The 17,343-nt window shown below is 37.5% G+C and overlaps 1 protein-coding gene and 2 pseudogenes across 3 annotated transcripts; 1 reads left to right on the forward strand and 2 right to left on the reverse strand.

Moving 5' to 3' along the window:
* Positions 1 to 1,263: 1,263 nt before the first annotated feature.
* LOC107640710 (receptor-like protein kinase FERONIA pseudogene) lies at positions 1,264 to 3,991 on the reverse strand (annotated as a pseudogene). Its single transcript, XR_015883126.1, has one exon. The product of XR_015883126.1 is annotated as a receptor-like protein kinase FERONIA pseudogene (transcript).
* An 860-nt stretch (positions 3,992 to 4,851) lies between these two features.
* On the reverse strand, positions 4,852 to 7,508 carry LOC107640709 (receptor-like protein kinase FERONIA pseudogene; annotated as a pseudogene). Its single transcript, XR_015883635.1, has one exon. The product of XR_015883635.1 is annotated as a receptor-like protein kinase FERONIA pseudogene (transcript).
* Positions 7,509 to 8,304: 796 nt separating this feature from the next.
* Positions 8,305 to 12,561, forward strand: LOC148565004 (uncharacterized). Its single transcript, XM_088487115.1, has 4 exons — positions 8,305 to 8,807; positions 9,133 to 10,057; positions 10,879 to 11,768; positions 11,862 to 12,561. Exons 1-4 carry the CDS (start codon positions 8,305 to 8,307, stop codon positions 12,559 to 12,561), a joined length of 3,018 nt encoding a protein of 1,005 aa, XP_088343241.1.
* Positions 12,562 to 17,343: the final 4,782 nt, after the last annotated feature.

Consider the following 17,343-nt stretch of genomic DNA (forward strand, 5'->3'; position numbering starts at 1 on the left):
ATAATCAAAACTAATTGGGTGATTAGCCCACTAATCAAATGTTTGTCATCATCAATTCTATTAATTAATTTCTTAACTCAACATCCTTCTTTTTTAGAGCTTTCAAATTACTTTTTTGTTTCTCATGTAGTTATCATTTATGTAGTTCCATTGCACATGTGGCTTAACTTTGATGTTCACCTGTGTTGACAGGGTTAACGTGTGGCGTGCACCTTCTTGATTCTACTTGGCATTTTTAATGCTTGCACTGAAATCACAAGGTTTACAAGAGTTGCAGGGTAGTTGTTCAACACGCTAATTACTGTTCTTTTCTTTCAACAAGCTATTAAGGTATTGTATCCTCTCTTCCTTGGATGATAATATATGATGAATTTGGCACCCGAGAGATAGATGTTACAATTGTTTTCTTTGTTATGATAGTAAGTTTTTTATAAGTGGCTTAGTGTTGCTTTTCTATAATGTTGAGATAGATTTTTTCTGTAAGTAGATACGAAAATTTTCGTTTCAATGTATTGCTATGGGCTATGGGTAGCTGCTGGCCTACTGTGTGCCCCTGGCAGTATAATTGGCTTTTCTATATCTATATTTATTGATTTTCATTCACTTCAGAGACTCTTTGTCACCATATATCATGCTGAGACAATGTCTGGTTTATTGTCCTAGTCTGCCTTGATCTTTGGTTTATTGTGTGATTGCTCATACTTGTATTTATTGCTAACAAAAGGGTATCTTCCAGTTTTGGATGCCTTAGGAGAACTGTCTTAGATGAGAGGATAAAATGCAATGAGTATTGTCTTGCAGCATTGATTGGAAATTTGGAACCTTGCTTCACCAAAATTTTCAGGTCTCCTAAATTCGTACTGTATCCTTTTCATCCATATGTAATAATTAAGTTATAGGGGTTCTGGTACATTATTTTCTTCTTTACAATTATATTTCTTTCTTCGGGTGATGCTATTTGGTTCATTGGTATAGGTTGGGCTTAGTGGCTTACAAAAGACAATATCTATTGACTTCTTTGAAGGTTACACAGAAGTGGTACCATTGAGGAACATTGAAAGTCTGTATACTTGTGGAGATGTGAATTTGTAGTATTGTGTCTATATACATTATGCACCTCATTTTAAGTGTGGAATTTATCAAAAAAAAAAAAAAAAAAAAAATTTCTTTGATGTAATTATTGGGATTTGCCACTAGAATATTTCGTGGCTAGTTACTATTGTTCGAGCGAAATTGTATTTCCAGAATTGAGACTGAACAAGATTTGTAACAATATTTGTTATTATGAATGTAATGAAATGCTTCATTTTGTTAGATTTATGGATAAGTAATAATATATAAGGAACTATATATATAGTTCATCTACCAGCAGGCATTATGAGATCAGAAAACTCAATCCCAGGAGTCAAATCTGAATTGCCCTGTAGAGCATGATTACTATTCCTTTGCGTATTTCCATCACGAGTAACACCACCATTTCTCTGCAATCGCTTTGCGAGTTCAAGATTCTGCAGAACATCACCGGTAGATGGCCTCTCCACACCTCTTTCAGCCAAACACTTCATTGCAACTCCTAAATATACCTCAAAGCACTCTTTTACTATCTCTCCTTCTATTTTGGGATCTACTATCTGCTCCAAATTGCCATTCTCAAAGCATAACTTAGCAAATTCAGCCAACATCAGAGGCTCGTCATTGTTGTTGTCCACGTCACCTTGACTCACAGCAGGCCTTGCGCTTAGAACTTCCAGCAGCACAACCCCGAGTGAGTATAAATCCGACTTCTCGGTCAACTTGTGGAATTTATAATACTCTGGATCAAGATAACCAGCAGTTCCCTTCACATTGGTGGTGCTAAAGGATGGGTAACTTGACTTTGACAACCCAAAATCAGAAATTTTTGCCACCCAATTATGGTCTAAGAGTATGTTGGTTGTCTTGATGTCGCGGTGTATGATCCTCTGCTGTGTCCCTGTGTGCAGATAGTGCAAACCTTTTGCAACTCCAATGCATATATCGAGACGTTGAATCCACGATAAGGGGGTATGATCTCTCTGTCTCAAATGGAGATGATCATGGAGCGTTCCACTGGCCATGAAGTTATATACAAGTATGATCTCCTCATCTTCATTGCAGTAGCCCAAAAGAGACACAAGGTTGTGATGCCGCAGCTTCGAGAGAAATTCGATCTCAGTCTTGTATTCTAGAGCACCTTGTTCTGACAATGAATCACCACGCTTTACGGCTACATAAGTATCCCCACCATCAAAACTACCCTTGTAAACCTTTCCAAATCCGCCTATGCCGATGATTAGAGCCTCGTCGAAGTTGCCTGTTGCTGCCTTTATCTCTTGCAATGAAATATGAGCGCCAAACGGTATCTTGTTTACTTCTTTGACATCGTTAGTTTTGATGGAAAAGCGATCAAACCATGATATGATCCTCCTTGGCATAATGATCTTGCACAGAATTAGACACAGGAGAACTAGTATAACCACTGCAGCAGTTCCACATACGATGAGGATGAACGTGAGTTTCTTTGAGTTTTTAACAATAGCATGGGAAGCTTTTACACCTGAGCGTAAATTGCTATCGAGAGGGGAAGGATTAAGCGCAGAAAGATTCTTCTCATCGGTACTGCTTAGTTTAAAGATCTCTACACCATTCAAGTATGAATTGTAGTACAGAGGTTTGGAATACTTGTTTGGGTGGAGATCTAGCCACAAATCCTGCTTTGCCTCGCTAGCTCTGGAAACCATCACCACATAATCTTGGTATACACCAACTCCGGGGCCCCCACTCACGCTTATTGGATCAAAACCTGCATCAGCTGTTTGATTATTTAAGTATATAGAAAACACAACTTCATTCACCTTCGTGATTTGGCTATAAATTTCACAGAAGTGAAGCCTTACAAGATACTTGAATCCAGAATCAACAGGGAAAAACCACGTCATGTTGAAGTTTAAGTTGATCAAGCCTGCCTTAAAGGTTTCCATTGAACGGGAAGTGCGGTAGACATCTTTTGGGGCAGCATAAGGAGGAACACCATTTGCGTACGAAATCGGCATGCTCATGTTGATGGGTTCAATACCTTTATCACCCCCAAATATGAAAGGATCAATCTTCCTCCCATGTGCGAAACATCGTCCCTGTATCATATTTTGGTGTAATTTGATCACCTCCTACATTTAATCTGTATAAGGTTTCCATGGCAGTATCATTACAAATGTAATAAAGTGCAGGATAGTGACCAACTAACGGTAGAGGAGCATTGAGACAACGAAAGTATAAGCTAAATGGCATTGAAACAACTTCAATCCCATTCACAAATGCAAAGGCAGCAGTGGCATTAGACGATGGGGAGAATGTGAGTTCCAAAGTGCTTCCACTTACATGGATGATGAATTCTTTCATCAAATATGCTACGTGGAAGTAATCCGTGTTTAAGGAAACACTCAAGTTGTGGAGTAGAGTGAAGTTACCAGCGGTAACGGACAAAAACGCTTTGGAGACATCCATGTCCAAGTAAGAAGCTGGATAGAAGTGAAGCCGGACGAATTTCGGACCTGGTGTTACATTGAATGTGTATGTGAACTGTGACCGAAATATCCTAGCAGTCTTATATGGAACTCGAGGAACAGAAACAGGAATGCCAGGGGCTTCGGCTATTTGAGACGACTTGGTGGTGCTTGCATCACCAGTCCAGTTCCTACCATCATATTCTGTAACTTCTGATGCACTTGAGCCACAGTTAATAACAATGTTCTCTGAAGGCACATAAGTGCCTCTATCAGCAAGAGTAAATACTTGTAATTGCAAAAGATTAAAAATTGTAACAAAAATGTGCATACTCCATGTCACTGTGTGCATATTTTTCTCCATTGTGCTTGTGTTTTATGAAGATATCATGGATTCTAATAAGAGTGATTACTGATTAGCCCTAAAGCTTCTTGTAGTTGGGCACCTTCCGCATTGTCCTAATAACGTGGTTTGATTTTTCAATACAATCAATTAAATGACTACAGTTGGCACGTGAATGATAACAAATATCAGCTATTTGAATACTCTGCCGACAACGATGACTTTCTCTGTCGGAGAAGAAAAAAAACAAAGTGTGCTTATCAACTTGCTGTTCATATATCATATATCATATTAATATTTAATATGGAGTATAGGATAGGATGAGGAATTCAAGACATAAACAGTGGAACGCACAATATGGTTTCCAACTTGAAATATCCAATCATCATAAAAGACTAATGGACTATCCAAAGTCCACATTTGAATGAAAATATATATATATATTATTTTTAACGTTATTACTAGAGAATAACAATGGAGGGTCCAACGAAATCACATTGCAGATTTGCCAATCACAATGAATAAATTACTCGCTTTGGTTCCAAACAACTGTAGAATCATCTCATTCTCTTGGATAAGGCACACATTTGTTTAGCATCATAGACAATTTAGGTTCTTACACATATTTGAATAAGCACAAAAGCCAATTTATGATATCCAAATCAGCTGTTGCTATTTATTTTCATAAGCAGAAAGAAAAATGATCAAAAAACACGTTGATATTCAAATATAATTAAATTTGTCTATTAAAATGAAGAAAAACGTTGTTCTTACAGCAAAATACGTTACTAACCTCTTGCTCTTCATATCGTAATAAATTTCCTTAATATGAGATAAATCATATAAGCGGATTGTCCTCATTGGAAGTTCAAATTATGAACTTAAACTATATGCACCTGATTCAGGTTTAACAATCGAAGTTCAAGTCTAAACTACAATGCCTATTTCCGCAGTTAAGGAATTTCAAGAATAAGAGAAAGAGAGAAGTAAAGAAAATGTACCCTGTGAATCAAGTTATATACTGAACAATAGATATCCCAAAAAATGAATGAATTAGATGTAATACTAATTGCATATACTATGGTATTACATGTAAGTATGTAACTGTTCTTTTTCACCAGATATTTTATTTCACATGGTTATTTCTTGATCCTCAGAACTCTCCTGCAAAGACAAGATATCCTCCAATTTACTAAGAACATCTCCCATTGTTGGCCTTTCTACACTCCTATGACTCAAACATTGGATGCCAATTTCTACAAATGCCACCAAGCATTCTGATCTGATCTTTCCTTCTAATTTCGCATCAACTAGATGTTCAATGCTTCTACATTGGTGGCAATGCAAGGCCCATTCCGCCAAACCAACCTTCTCACTTTGCTCTTCTACTTCGACACGTTTCACTGCTGGTCTTCCACACAACACTTCAAACAAAACCACGCCGAACGAATAGACGTCAGATTTTTCAGTCAATTTTCTCCTCTTGTAGTACTCTGGATCTAAGTATCCAAAAGTACCCTTCACCTCAGTGGTAACATGGGTGTGGGAGGAGAAGGGAATGATTCTTGATAACCCGAAATCAGAAATCTTAGGCACCAAGTGATCATCCAGCAATATGTTGGCTGACTTGATATCGCGATGAATGATTGGCTGCCTTGTGCCAGTATGCAAATAATGTAGTCCTCGTGCCGCGCCAACACAAATCTTCAGTCTCTGATTCCATGAAAGTGGCTGGTTCTGTTTCTTGTATAAATGATCACAAAGACTGCCATTAGCCATGTATTCATACACAAGTATCAATTCATTCTCCTCTTGGCAGAAGCCTACGAGTGACACCACATTCAAGTGACAAAATGTGAAAAGGCTTATCTCATTTTGAAACTCCTTAAATCCTTGATGCGAACCTTTTTTGCATCGCTTTATAGCGCAAGGAGTGACTCCATCATTTATTATGCCTTTGTACACCTTTCCAAAGCCTCCCTCCCCAATCACTTGATCTTCCTTGAAGTTGTCAGTGGCTATGATAATCTCTGCTAATGTGAATTGGTAGCACTGATGACCTGAGGTCATTTTTACTTGCATATTTTTGTAATTTTCTCTAGTAGCATTCAAAGAGAGTACTTGAAGATTTTCCCTGTTTTGTTTCTTACAAGATTGATGGATAAGAACATAAATAGCAATAAACAACGCAAAAGTAACGGCTGAAGTACAAGCAAGAACAATCACAAGTGGAGCTTTCTTCTTCTTCTTTTGGTGTTCCTCTTTCAATGGGAAACTAACTGCAAGATTAAAATTACTGTCACTTAACTTGATGATCTCTATGCCATTCAAGATGGCATCAGCAAACTTGGGTTTTGATGCTATGTTTGGGTGAAGCGCAATCGACATATTTCTCCTCCTCTCGCTTTCCCTAGGAACCATAACAACATAGTCTTTGTAGAAGGCAACAAATGGTGCACCAACCAAAGCAACCAAATCCATTCTCTCCTCTGCTGTTTGGTTGTTGATATACACGTTGAACACCCTTTGGTTGACCTTAGTTACCTCCATGGAGATCTCGCAGAAATGAAGCCTAACAAGGTATTTGAATCCAGAATCAACAGGAAACGACCATGTTAAATTGTACTCCATGTTGGCATCTTGGTTGCTTCCCATTGTTCTGGCAATCCAATATAGTTCTTCTGGAGCCAAATAATTGAAATCAAATGAAGTGGAAGTGTTGTAAGTAATCGGAAGAGGTCGAATTCTACTGTCAAGAACACTTCCATGAAGTGAACTATATAAGTAGCCTGAATCTTCTACCCATGCCCCAAATACATTTTCAACTTCATTGATAGAAACCCGGTAGAGCATTTCAAGAGCATATTGATGATCACTTATATTTAATTCTTGGTGCCCAAGGTAAGGAACATGAAAATTGGAAACTGGAAAATATATAGTAGAGGGCACTGAGAATATCTCAATGCCATTTACAAAAGCAAATGCATTGGAAATTAGAGAAGAAGGAATGATGGTTATGTTTAGTTTCTCTTCCACAACATTGACCAAGAAATCCTTAGTGAAATAAGCTAAGTTGAGTTCTTGTGAAGCAACAAAAGGACTAAAACTACTTAAAAGAGTGTAACAACCTGCTTTGACCGAAAAATAGGCTTTAGAAGGATTCATATTTAAATATGAAGCTGATAGAAAGTATATACGAATGAATTTGAGGCTCGGGGTGAAGGAGAAAGTGTAGTTGAGAGGTGAATGAATTATTCTTGTTGTTGAGTATGGTATTTTTGGCACTCTGTTGTGATATTGGTTCAAAACCGAGAGAGTAGAAGAACTTTTGCTATATTTTGGAAGCAAGAAACTAGACCCAATGTCACCTATCCATCGTGCTCCGTTATATGATGATTCTCCAGAGGAACCGCAATCAAGGAGGATTGTATCTGAAGGGGCACTAATCGAATCACAAATGGTTAAATTGATGGAGTACATGAAGACAATGATGATGATGATGGGATGCACTACAAAGATGGAAATATGATTCCATGATTCTGTTACTTGGGTTTCCTTCATGGTTTGCTTGGCTCCTAGAAGTGGTTAAGGAAAAAAAAGTCAAGGGCTGGTTTAGTTCTTTTATGCTTTTAGCTTCTACTTTTAGCTTTAAGGAGTGATGTTTTCATATTTGATCTTTATATCAAAGGCTTTTTCAACTGCAGAAGATTTTCTGTTATCATTATATTATTTTATAATTAGAAGCATCTAATATGAGTCAACATCTTTGTGGTGATTAGTGTATGGTAACTCATTCACCGGTAGGAAGCTAGTATTTCTCGATCTTGTAGGTACATGTTTGACTTAAATGCATTTGTGAACCAACTCTATGCCTTGAGATCTCACCCTCTTCTACTCACACCTTACACTCCTCTATATAAAATTAGTTGGGCAGTTATCTCTTCCTGTTAAGTAACTGCTTGTTGTTGTATTTATACCAAGTAGGATAGTTAGTTAGTGACATTCACTCTATATATAGCTGAACCTGTAACATTTGCAATTGAGATTCACTAATCAAGTTTTCACTCTCTGCAATTCACATCAAGAATTCAGAGTTCAGAAACTCTCTTCCCTTGTTCTTGAATGTTCAGTGTTCATTCCTTATTGCTCATAGCTTGAACCGCTTTACACATGGTGCGGTGAGCATGGAGTAAGGTTGAAGAACTTGAACTGTTGGTGAAGAGTTAGTGAATCCATACCTCATCGATCTCTTCCTCCTTTTCAATCACGGTGATCTTTCTCTTCTTGATTCGATTTGATCGATCTCTTTCTTCTTTTCAATCACGGTGATTCTTTCTCTTCTTGATTCGATTTGATTATCTGTTCGATTTGATCATCTGTTCGATTTCTGGCACTCAAAATCTTGATTAAGAACTCCTCTCTCCTTTCAATTCTCGATCAATGGCTAATCGTCCACCAAATCCGGTTTCCGATGCGACAATTTCCGGAATCGATCTTCAAACCCTAGCGAGTCTGGTTAGTCAACAAATCAATCAGACTCAATCACCAAGAACTCGTGCCTCTTCAATCGTAGATCCGACAAGTCCCTATTATCTGCATCCAGGTGAGAGTCCTGGTTCACCGTTAATCTCCATGGTTTTAGGCTCAAACAACTATCACAGTTGGGAGAGGGCCATGTTGCGTGCACTAAGCTCAAAGAACAAGATCAAATTTGTGAATGAAAGCATCAGTAAACCAGAACCAACAGATCCTTTGTTTGAAGTGTGGGAACGATGCAACGACTACGTCATCTCCTGGATCACCCTCTCACTTAGTCCAGATATAGCACAAAGCGTGATGTGGCACAATGTCACTTCAGATCTGTGGAAAGATTTGAAACACAGATATTTTCAGGGAGATGTATTCAAGGTAGCAGGATTGGAAGAAGAAATGTTCACTCTGAGGCAAGATGATTTAAACATGACCGACTATTTCACTAGGCTGAAAAGTATTTAAGAAAAGCTGGAGAACTTTAGGACCCTACCTAACTGCATACATTGCAAGAACGGGAATTGTACGTGTGGAACTGTTATGAGAGGATACAGAGATGAGACCTATATCGTTCGCTTTCTCAGAGGCTTGAACGAACAATATGCGATAGTGAGGTCACAAATAATGCTGATGCAACCTTTACCAAGCATTGAACAAGCCTTTTTCACTGCTTTTGCAACAAGAAAGACAGTTTCAATGTGGTGAACCCCTCACTGAAAACAAAATTTTGATGAATAGTACTGCTCCATATCAACCCTCAACACAAGGAGGAAGGGGCCGAGGTAGGGGAGGAAGAACTGCTGGCAGAGGAAGAGGACGAACAAAAGTATGTACCTATTGTGGGAAAACTGGCCATCTAATCGACACATGCTACAAAAAGCATGGTTTACCTCCTCACCTCAAACAAGAAAGCAGTGCAATCAACAATGCTATTACTGATGACGAGAATTTTGCAAGAATCGGTGATGACCAGCTAGTAGAGGACAGTGGTACAGAACTGGAATTCACAAGGGAACAGAAGCATGCCTTGCTTGCTCTCTTGAAACAGTCGTCTTTGGATACACACAAGCCTCAACATGCCATAAACCAAATTGTCACATTACCCTCTCATCAAGGTATTGCTCATACCATGTCTGTTTCAACCTTTAAACCTAGCTCCTGGGTGATTGATTCAGGAGCGAGCGATCATGTAGCATACTGTTTAGAGTCCTTTCACTCATTACATAAAATAGAACCCATACTTGTTAGGATGCCAGATGGAACCAATACCGTTACTTCAACAGCTGGGACTATAATTTTTTCCAAAACTTTTTTTCTCACAAAGGTCTTGTACATTCCAAGTTTCAAGTTTAATCTCATATCAGTTTCCAAAACGACTAACTTGCTCAAATGTGAATTTTTCTTTGATGAAAAATGTTACAAGATCCAGGACTGCCTTTCCTTGAAGATGATTGGTGTAGCTGAGCAAAGGAAGGGGCTTTATGCATTTGAAGACCTAAAACCTATAAGGAACTTTCAACTAAGACCAGCAATTGCAGTAGCATTCTTCACACCACAAACACAACATCTTAGCAATAGTAATAAGCTGCATGACAATAAGAATAGAAGTACCTCAAACTTATGGCATCTTAGACTAGGTCACTTACCAAATGACAGAATTCTTGTATTGCAACAAAATTACAATTTCATCAATAAATTTGATCTTTGTACCAGTCCTTGTGAGTCTTGTCATTATGCTAAGTAAAAGCATTTTCCATTTCCAATAAGCATGTCTATGTCAGAAGAAATATTTGATTTAGTACACATAGACATATGGGGACCAATTAATATTAATTCCACTACTGGACACAAATACTTTCTCACAATAGTGGAAGATAAAAGTAGATTTTGTTGGCTATTTTTCATGAAACATAAATCTGAAGCTGCCACACTGCTCAAAAATTTTATTCAGTTAGTTCAAACTCAGTTTAACAAAGCTGTTAAACAAGTTAGATCAGATAATGGAGCTGAGTTCAAACTAACTGAATTCTATGCAGAAAAGGGTATTATACACCAAAACACATGTGTTGAAACCCTCAACAAAATGGCATAGTTAAGAGGAAACACCAACACATTTTGGCAGTAACCCGAGCAATTATGTTTCATGTAAACTTACCAAAGAAACTATGGCATTATGCTGCCGCTCATGCCATATATATCATCAATAGAATTCCCAGCAACATTTTGAAAAATAAATCCCCTTATGAAATTCTTCACAAAAAACTACCTGACATACACAATTTCAAGGTCTTTGGATGTTTAGCATTTGCTGCAACCATTCATGCTAATAGAAAAAAGCTCGACCCAAGAGCTAGAAAATGCATTTTCTTAGGCTACAAACAATGAGTAAAAGGGTACATTTTATATGATCTATATTCCAAAGAATTTTTTCTCTCAAGAGATGTAGTTTTCTATGAGAACACTTTACCTTTGTGCAATACACAGAATTCAGAACTCTCCCAAAAGTGCCATGCATCATCAACTCAATTATCAGACCCTCTTCTTTTTGACACCATTCCTTTTAATGCACCATCAACACACTCTGCATCTCATTATCACAGCATCACAAATCCAGACACAGCACCACAAGGCCAAGTGGCCAATTCACCACAAATCAGTGCACCAAACATACCATACAATCAACAGGATACTGCTGCACCTTACATTCCTCAGAATGTTGGCCCGATTGTTGAAAGACCTCACAGAGAAAGAAAACGCCCCTCCTACTTAAAAGATTATCATTGTTTTCTAACTACTAGCTCAACTACACCACCAACTTCAAGTAGGTACCCTCTTTCTCATGTTCTGTCCTATCATGGTCTATCCGAAAACAAAAGAAAATTCTCCATTGCCTTGATCACCAACACAGATCCCAAAACTTATGAGGAGGCTGTGATGTATCCCTGTTGGCAAGAAGCTATCAAATCAAAACTTGCTGCTCTTGATGAAAACCGAACCTGGTCACTCACTACTTTACCAGCTGGCAAGCTTGCAATTGGATGCAAATGCGTTTTTAAGACCAAACTTAAGGTTGATGGAAGTGTTGAAAGATGCAAAGCCCGACTGGTAGCAAAGGGATTCACCCAAATTCCAGGGCAAGACTATTCTGACACTTTTAGTCCCATAGTGAAAATGAACACTTTGAGGATTCTTCTAGCCGTTACAGCTGCCAAAGATTGGTTCATCCACCAGTTAGATGTGAACACATCTTTTCTACATGGAGATCTTGAAGAGAAAGTCTACATGAAACCACCCCCTGGCTTGAATGTGTCCAATCCGAAGCTGATATGCAAATTAGAGAAGTCACTCTATGGCTTAAAGCAAGCCAGCAGACAGTGAAACTCAAAATTAGCTCACACCTTGATCAAATTTGGCTACACTCAGTCAAAACATGATTACAGTTTGTTCACAAAGGTTGCTGGTTCTAGATTCACAGCTGTGATAGTCTATGTCGATGACTTGGTGCTTGCGGGAAACTGTATCAAAGAAATCACACCTTTGAAGCAACATCTTCATGACCTCTTCAAATTTAAAGATACTGGAGAATTGAAGTTCTTTCTCGGTTTTGAGTTTGCTCGAAGCAAGAGAGGAATAACAATGTATCAAAGAAAATATTGCCTAGATTTACTGGAAGAATATGGGATGCTTGGATCCAGGAGTTGTTCAACTCCTATGGATTACATTTCTCATCTCTCTAAAGAGTTTGGAGACCCAATGCCAAATGCTAGTGAATATAGAAGACTGCTAGGAAGACTCTTATACCTAACCAATACAAGACCTGAAATTAGCTTTGTCGTTGGAAAGCTAAGTGAATTTCTTGATTGCCCCACTAATAAACGCTTCCAAGCCGCTCTAAGAGTCCTGAAGTATCTGAAATCAGCTCCTGCCCAGGGCCTTTTATTCAAAACCAAATCAGACTTACAGCTCACCGGCTTCTCAGACAGTGACTGGGCCACCTGCCCTGACACGAGGAGGTCCATATCCGGTTATTGTTTTTTTCTGGGCACTACGTTGATCACATGGAAGAGCAAGAAACAGGTTACTGTTGCTTGCTCTTTCGCTGAAGCCGAGTATAGAGCCTTGGCTGCCTCAACATGTGAAGCTCAATGGATCGTCTTCATCCTTTAGGATCTCACAGTTCCAATCCTCAAACCAGCAGCTATCTACTGTGATAGTCAGTCCGCATTGCACATTGCGGCGAATCCGGTGTTTCACGAACGTACCAAACACATAGAAGCTGACTGCCATATAGTGCGCGACAAGGCTCAAGCACAAGTTATCAAGCTCCTTCCCATCTCCACATTACACCAAACTGCAGATATCTTCACTAAAGTCCTCTCCCCTGCACCTTTCTCATCCTGTCACTCCAAGCTTGGCTTATGTGATCTTCATAAGCCCAACCTTGAGGGGGGGGGTGTGAACCAACTCTATGCCTTCAGATCTCACCCTCTTCTACTCACACCTTACACTCCTCTATATAAAATTAGTTAGGCAGTTATCTCTTCCTGTTAAGTAACTGCTTGTTGTTGTATTTATGCCAAGTAGGATAGTTAGTTAGTGACATTCACTCTATATATAGCTGAACCTGTAACATTTGCAATTGAGATTCACTAATCAAGTTTTCACTCTTTGCAATTCACATCAAGAATTCAGAGTTCAGAAGCTCTCTTCCCTTGTTCTTGAATGTTCAATGTTCATTCCTTATTGCTCATTGCTCGAACCGCTTTTCACAGCATTCGAGGTGGGGAATGTTTAAAATTTTAAATGTACCAATAGTGAGATGATACAATAGTGCAGATTTAAAGAATTATTGACATAAAATTATGCTAAGATCTATATTAGTGAATTATCTTGGTAGACCATTTGAAGTGGATATAACTCAAAGCACTCTTGCTGGCTCCTTCTTAGAACCATGGATTACATAATTTTAAAAGTTCTTTTTAAGGCTATTCCACACGGAAAGCACTAGTATATGCAGTTGTACATTTACTGTCACAAAGAAAATTGACAAAATTAGTCAATATCCCATTTAAAGTGACAATTCAAGAAGAAAAGTTCCAATAGAAAAAATGAGTTACTTTGTTATTTGATTTATTAGCAAAAGCCGTTATCAAACAATGTGACAATATAACGACCTACAAATACTTCTATAATAACTCTATTTCAAAAGCCGATATGCTTGACTAAGTCATAATTCATAATTTAGCAAATTAATTTTGAATTTTATAAGCTAGTGTCAGATAGACAAAGTGACAGATACTTATTTTTTTTTTTTTTTTTCGGTGTACTTGGGATTTTATATACAAGTGACAAACATTTTGTGAGCTTGATTACAGCTATTGTAACCAAAATCGAGACTAAGAAAAGGGTGTCAAACTCATACATGAAACATAAGATTCCAGTTGTAAATGCTCAACTTCTGAGGGCCAATCACCGTATCTCGCTCTGAAAAGTTGCGATGGCAATAGAAGGTTGAGGATATTTACAAATTTAATAAATTAATATTAATTTTAATTTTAGAGGAGTGATAAGGGTTAGCAACTTTTTGTGTTTTATAGTCATCAAGTAGTCATCAATAATATTTTTAATGGTGTGAGATTTCATCCAATAGTGTGAAATTACTCACTTTTATTTTACTAGTTACATGCTGGCCAGAATGTAATAAAATTGCTGTTTCCCTAGATTTTTTCTTAATTTTATTAATATTAAATAGAACGTGTTTCGGACCTAATCTCCGGGTCTTCCAAATGGTCGAGTAACGACCTGGTTTTCCGGGTCCAGGCCCTCACCACGGCCCAAAAGTTGCGTTTGTTTTGTGTATTCTTTAATACATAAACACAGAGACATAGACACTGAAGACACATACAATAAGACACAAATTTTTTAAAGTTGTTTGGTATAGAAATACAAAACAGAAGACAAAAATCACAATCTTGATAAATTTCAATATTACCCTTATTGCAAACTGTTATAAGTACCACCACTACACAACCACTATCTCAACCAAACTACCACCATTAACAATTAGTCACCATCCCAACAAAAAATAACTACTAATAACAATCTAAAACTAAATAACAAATTTAATCCAACAAATATCAACAAAAAAATTCAATCTAACAAAATTAATACAAAATTATTTTAACAAAATTTAACAAAAATTTAAATAAATAAAAAATTAAATTATACAAAAAAATAGTGCCAGAAGGGAGAACGGATCTAGAACATGGTAATAAAGTACGAATCTAGAAACACAGTGCACAGAAGAACAGTACGCGGAAGAATGGAGAACGGATCTAAAAAGATAGTGAAAGATGAGAAAACAGTGCAAGCAGAGGCAACAACTGCAAAAGGTGACGGCGGCGAAAAGACAACCATGAAGAGACAAAAAAAAGTAAGGGAGGAGAAAAGGGAGGAAGGGATAGGGTGGTAGCGGTGGTCTGGGTGGAAGAAAGGGAGGAGAGACGGTGGTCTGGGTGGAAGAGAGGCGGTAGGGATTTGGGTGGAAGGAAAGGAGGAAGAGACGCGGCGGCAGACTAGTGGTACGACGGGAGGAGAGACGGTGGTGGTCGGAGTGACAAGAAGAGAAGATGAGAGGTTAAACTCTCTGTATTTTGGAAGTAGAAGGAAAAATGGATGAAAGGAGACTGAGGAAGGAGAAGAATTTGAAGGGTAATTATGAAAATTAAATGTTAAAAATAGTATGCCTATGTCTCAAGTTTAGTCTTCCACCCCTCCCCTGTTATACACAAATTTTGTGTTTTTGTGTGCCTTTGTGTCTTCCCGTGTCTATCAAAATTTTTTGTCTTACTAACCAAATGAAGAACGTATGCTTCCGTGTCTATGTCTTGGGTAGACACACCCACCAACCAAACGCAAGCAAATTGATCAGGAGATTGCAAATTTCTAACAAATATAAATATAAATACTTCTCTTATCTTAGCCAATAAGAAAAGATAAGATAACAATACAAACTATATGACTCTCTCAGGTACGTTTGATAAACCACAATTTTATGGTTTATTTTGTATTAAATTAGGTGGATTTTATCAACTTTTCTCACATTTATTCAATGAAATAGCATGGTTTTGTAATTCTCCCTAAATTGTGCTTAATGATTAAAAACATGCTTTTTAGGCCCTAAATTGATAAATTTAATTCACTTTAATTCCATTCGATGCCTTGATATATTTGTTGAGTATTTCAGGTTTAGAAGGCAAAGATTGGGTTGAAGGAATGAAGAAAAAGCATGCAAAGTGGAGAACTCATGAAGAAATGAGCATTTAGAGGATTCATAGCAACGCGCACGCGTGACCGACGCATACGCGTGACCCATGTGTACGCATGACAAGCGGCACGTCACCAACTTAAAGACATTACACTGGGAGCGATTTCTAAGCCATCCAGGCCCAAATCCAACTCATTTCTGAAGCTATTAGGGGCTGAATTTAAGAGGATCAAATGGATAGCAATTAGGATAGATTAGAAACATGTTTTACGTCATATTCTAGAGAGAGAAGCTATCTATTCTCTCTAGAATTAGGGTAAATTAGGTTAGATTTCCCTTAGATTTAGGTTTAATTCTTGTTTTATGTTAGTTTTTCCTTCAATTTCTTGTTCTTACATCCTTACTCTCTTAGTTTTATTTGTTATTTCTTTCATTTTGTTGCCTTTATGTTTATAACACTTTGTTACTTTTAATTTCAATTAATACAATTTATGTTTTATGTTTGTTTATGTTTAATTGAATTGTTATTATTATTTTTCTTGCATTGGTAGTTGTTTGATTTTATATTTCTTATCATTTTACCATGCTTTTCTTTCATGCCTTCCAAGTATTTGATAAAATGTTTGGTTGGATTTTAGTTTTGATTTTTGTGTTCTTGGCTTGGGTTGGTAACTTGGGTCAACTAGAGTTACTAATATCCAAGTAATTGATAATTTGTTGCTATTGACTCTAGTCTTTCACTAAATCAATTAGTGAGGTGGCTAGGACTTATGGACTAGGATCCATTAAGCTCACTTGACTTTCCTCTAATTTTGGGGATGACAAAGTGGGAGTGATCCTTGCAATTATCATATTGTGATTAGTAACAAGGATAGTGATCCTTAACCATCAATCCTTGCCAGGACCTTTTTACCATTTGATTTTCTTTTACTTTCTTGTCATTTACATTTCTTGTTATTAAACCCAAAACCCAAAAAGGATACATCATAACCAATAATATGCACACTTCCCTGGAATTTCTTGAGAGACGACCCGAGGTTTGAATACTTCGGTTTATTTTTATTGGGTTTGTACTTGTGACAAACAAATTAAACTTTGATTGAGGATTAATTGTTGGTTTGGAACTATACTTGCAACGAAACTATTTTGTGAAATTGTTAACCGACATTTATCCTCCGTCAAGTTTTTTGCACCATTGCCGGAGAATTGCAAATGTGTGCCTTGTTATTGGTTATTGTATATATGTGAATATTGTGAATATGTTTTCCTTTTGCTTCTTTGTTAGTTTTTGCTAGTTTTAGGAGTTGTTTTCTTTATTTCTTATTAGTATTTTTTTTCTCTTTTCACTATGAATTCTCACCCTTTTGGCTATGAGTTTAGTTCAAACTATGTTGTAAGAAATAGGAATTATAATGAGAATATGCATCAAGGATGGAACAATCAAAGGTGGGAGGAGCCCCAAGCTTATGGACAATCCTCTTGGCAACAACCTCCACCAATGTACTATGAGCAAGAACTATTCCATGATGCATACAAATCTAATGGTTATGGTGGACCTTGATGGAGCTAGAGGATTACGTTGAAATAGAATTTCTCAATAAAGTTGCGTTGCAAGTATAGCTCTACCAACAACAATCCTCGAGTATCAAATTTAGAAAGGGATTTGGTTGTCACAAGTTCAA

This window comes from Arachis ipaensis, chromosome B5 (assembly GCF_059453495.1).
Source record: "Arachis ipaensis isolate K30076 ecotype BB chromosome B5, ASM5945349v1, whole genome shotgun sequence".
Taxonomy (NCBI): domain Eukaryota; kingdom Viridiplantae; phylum Streptophyta; class Magnoliopsida; order Fabales; family Fabaceae; genus Arachis; species Arachis ipaensis.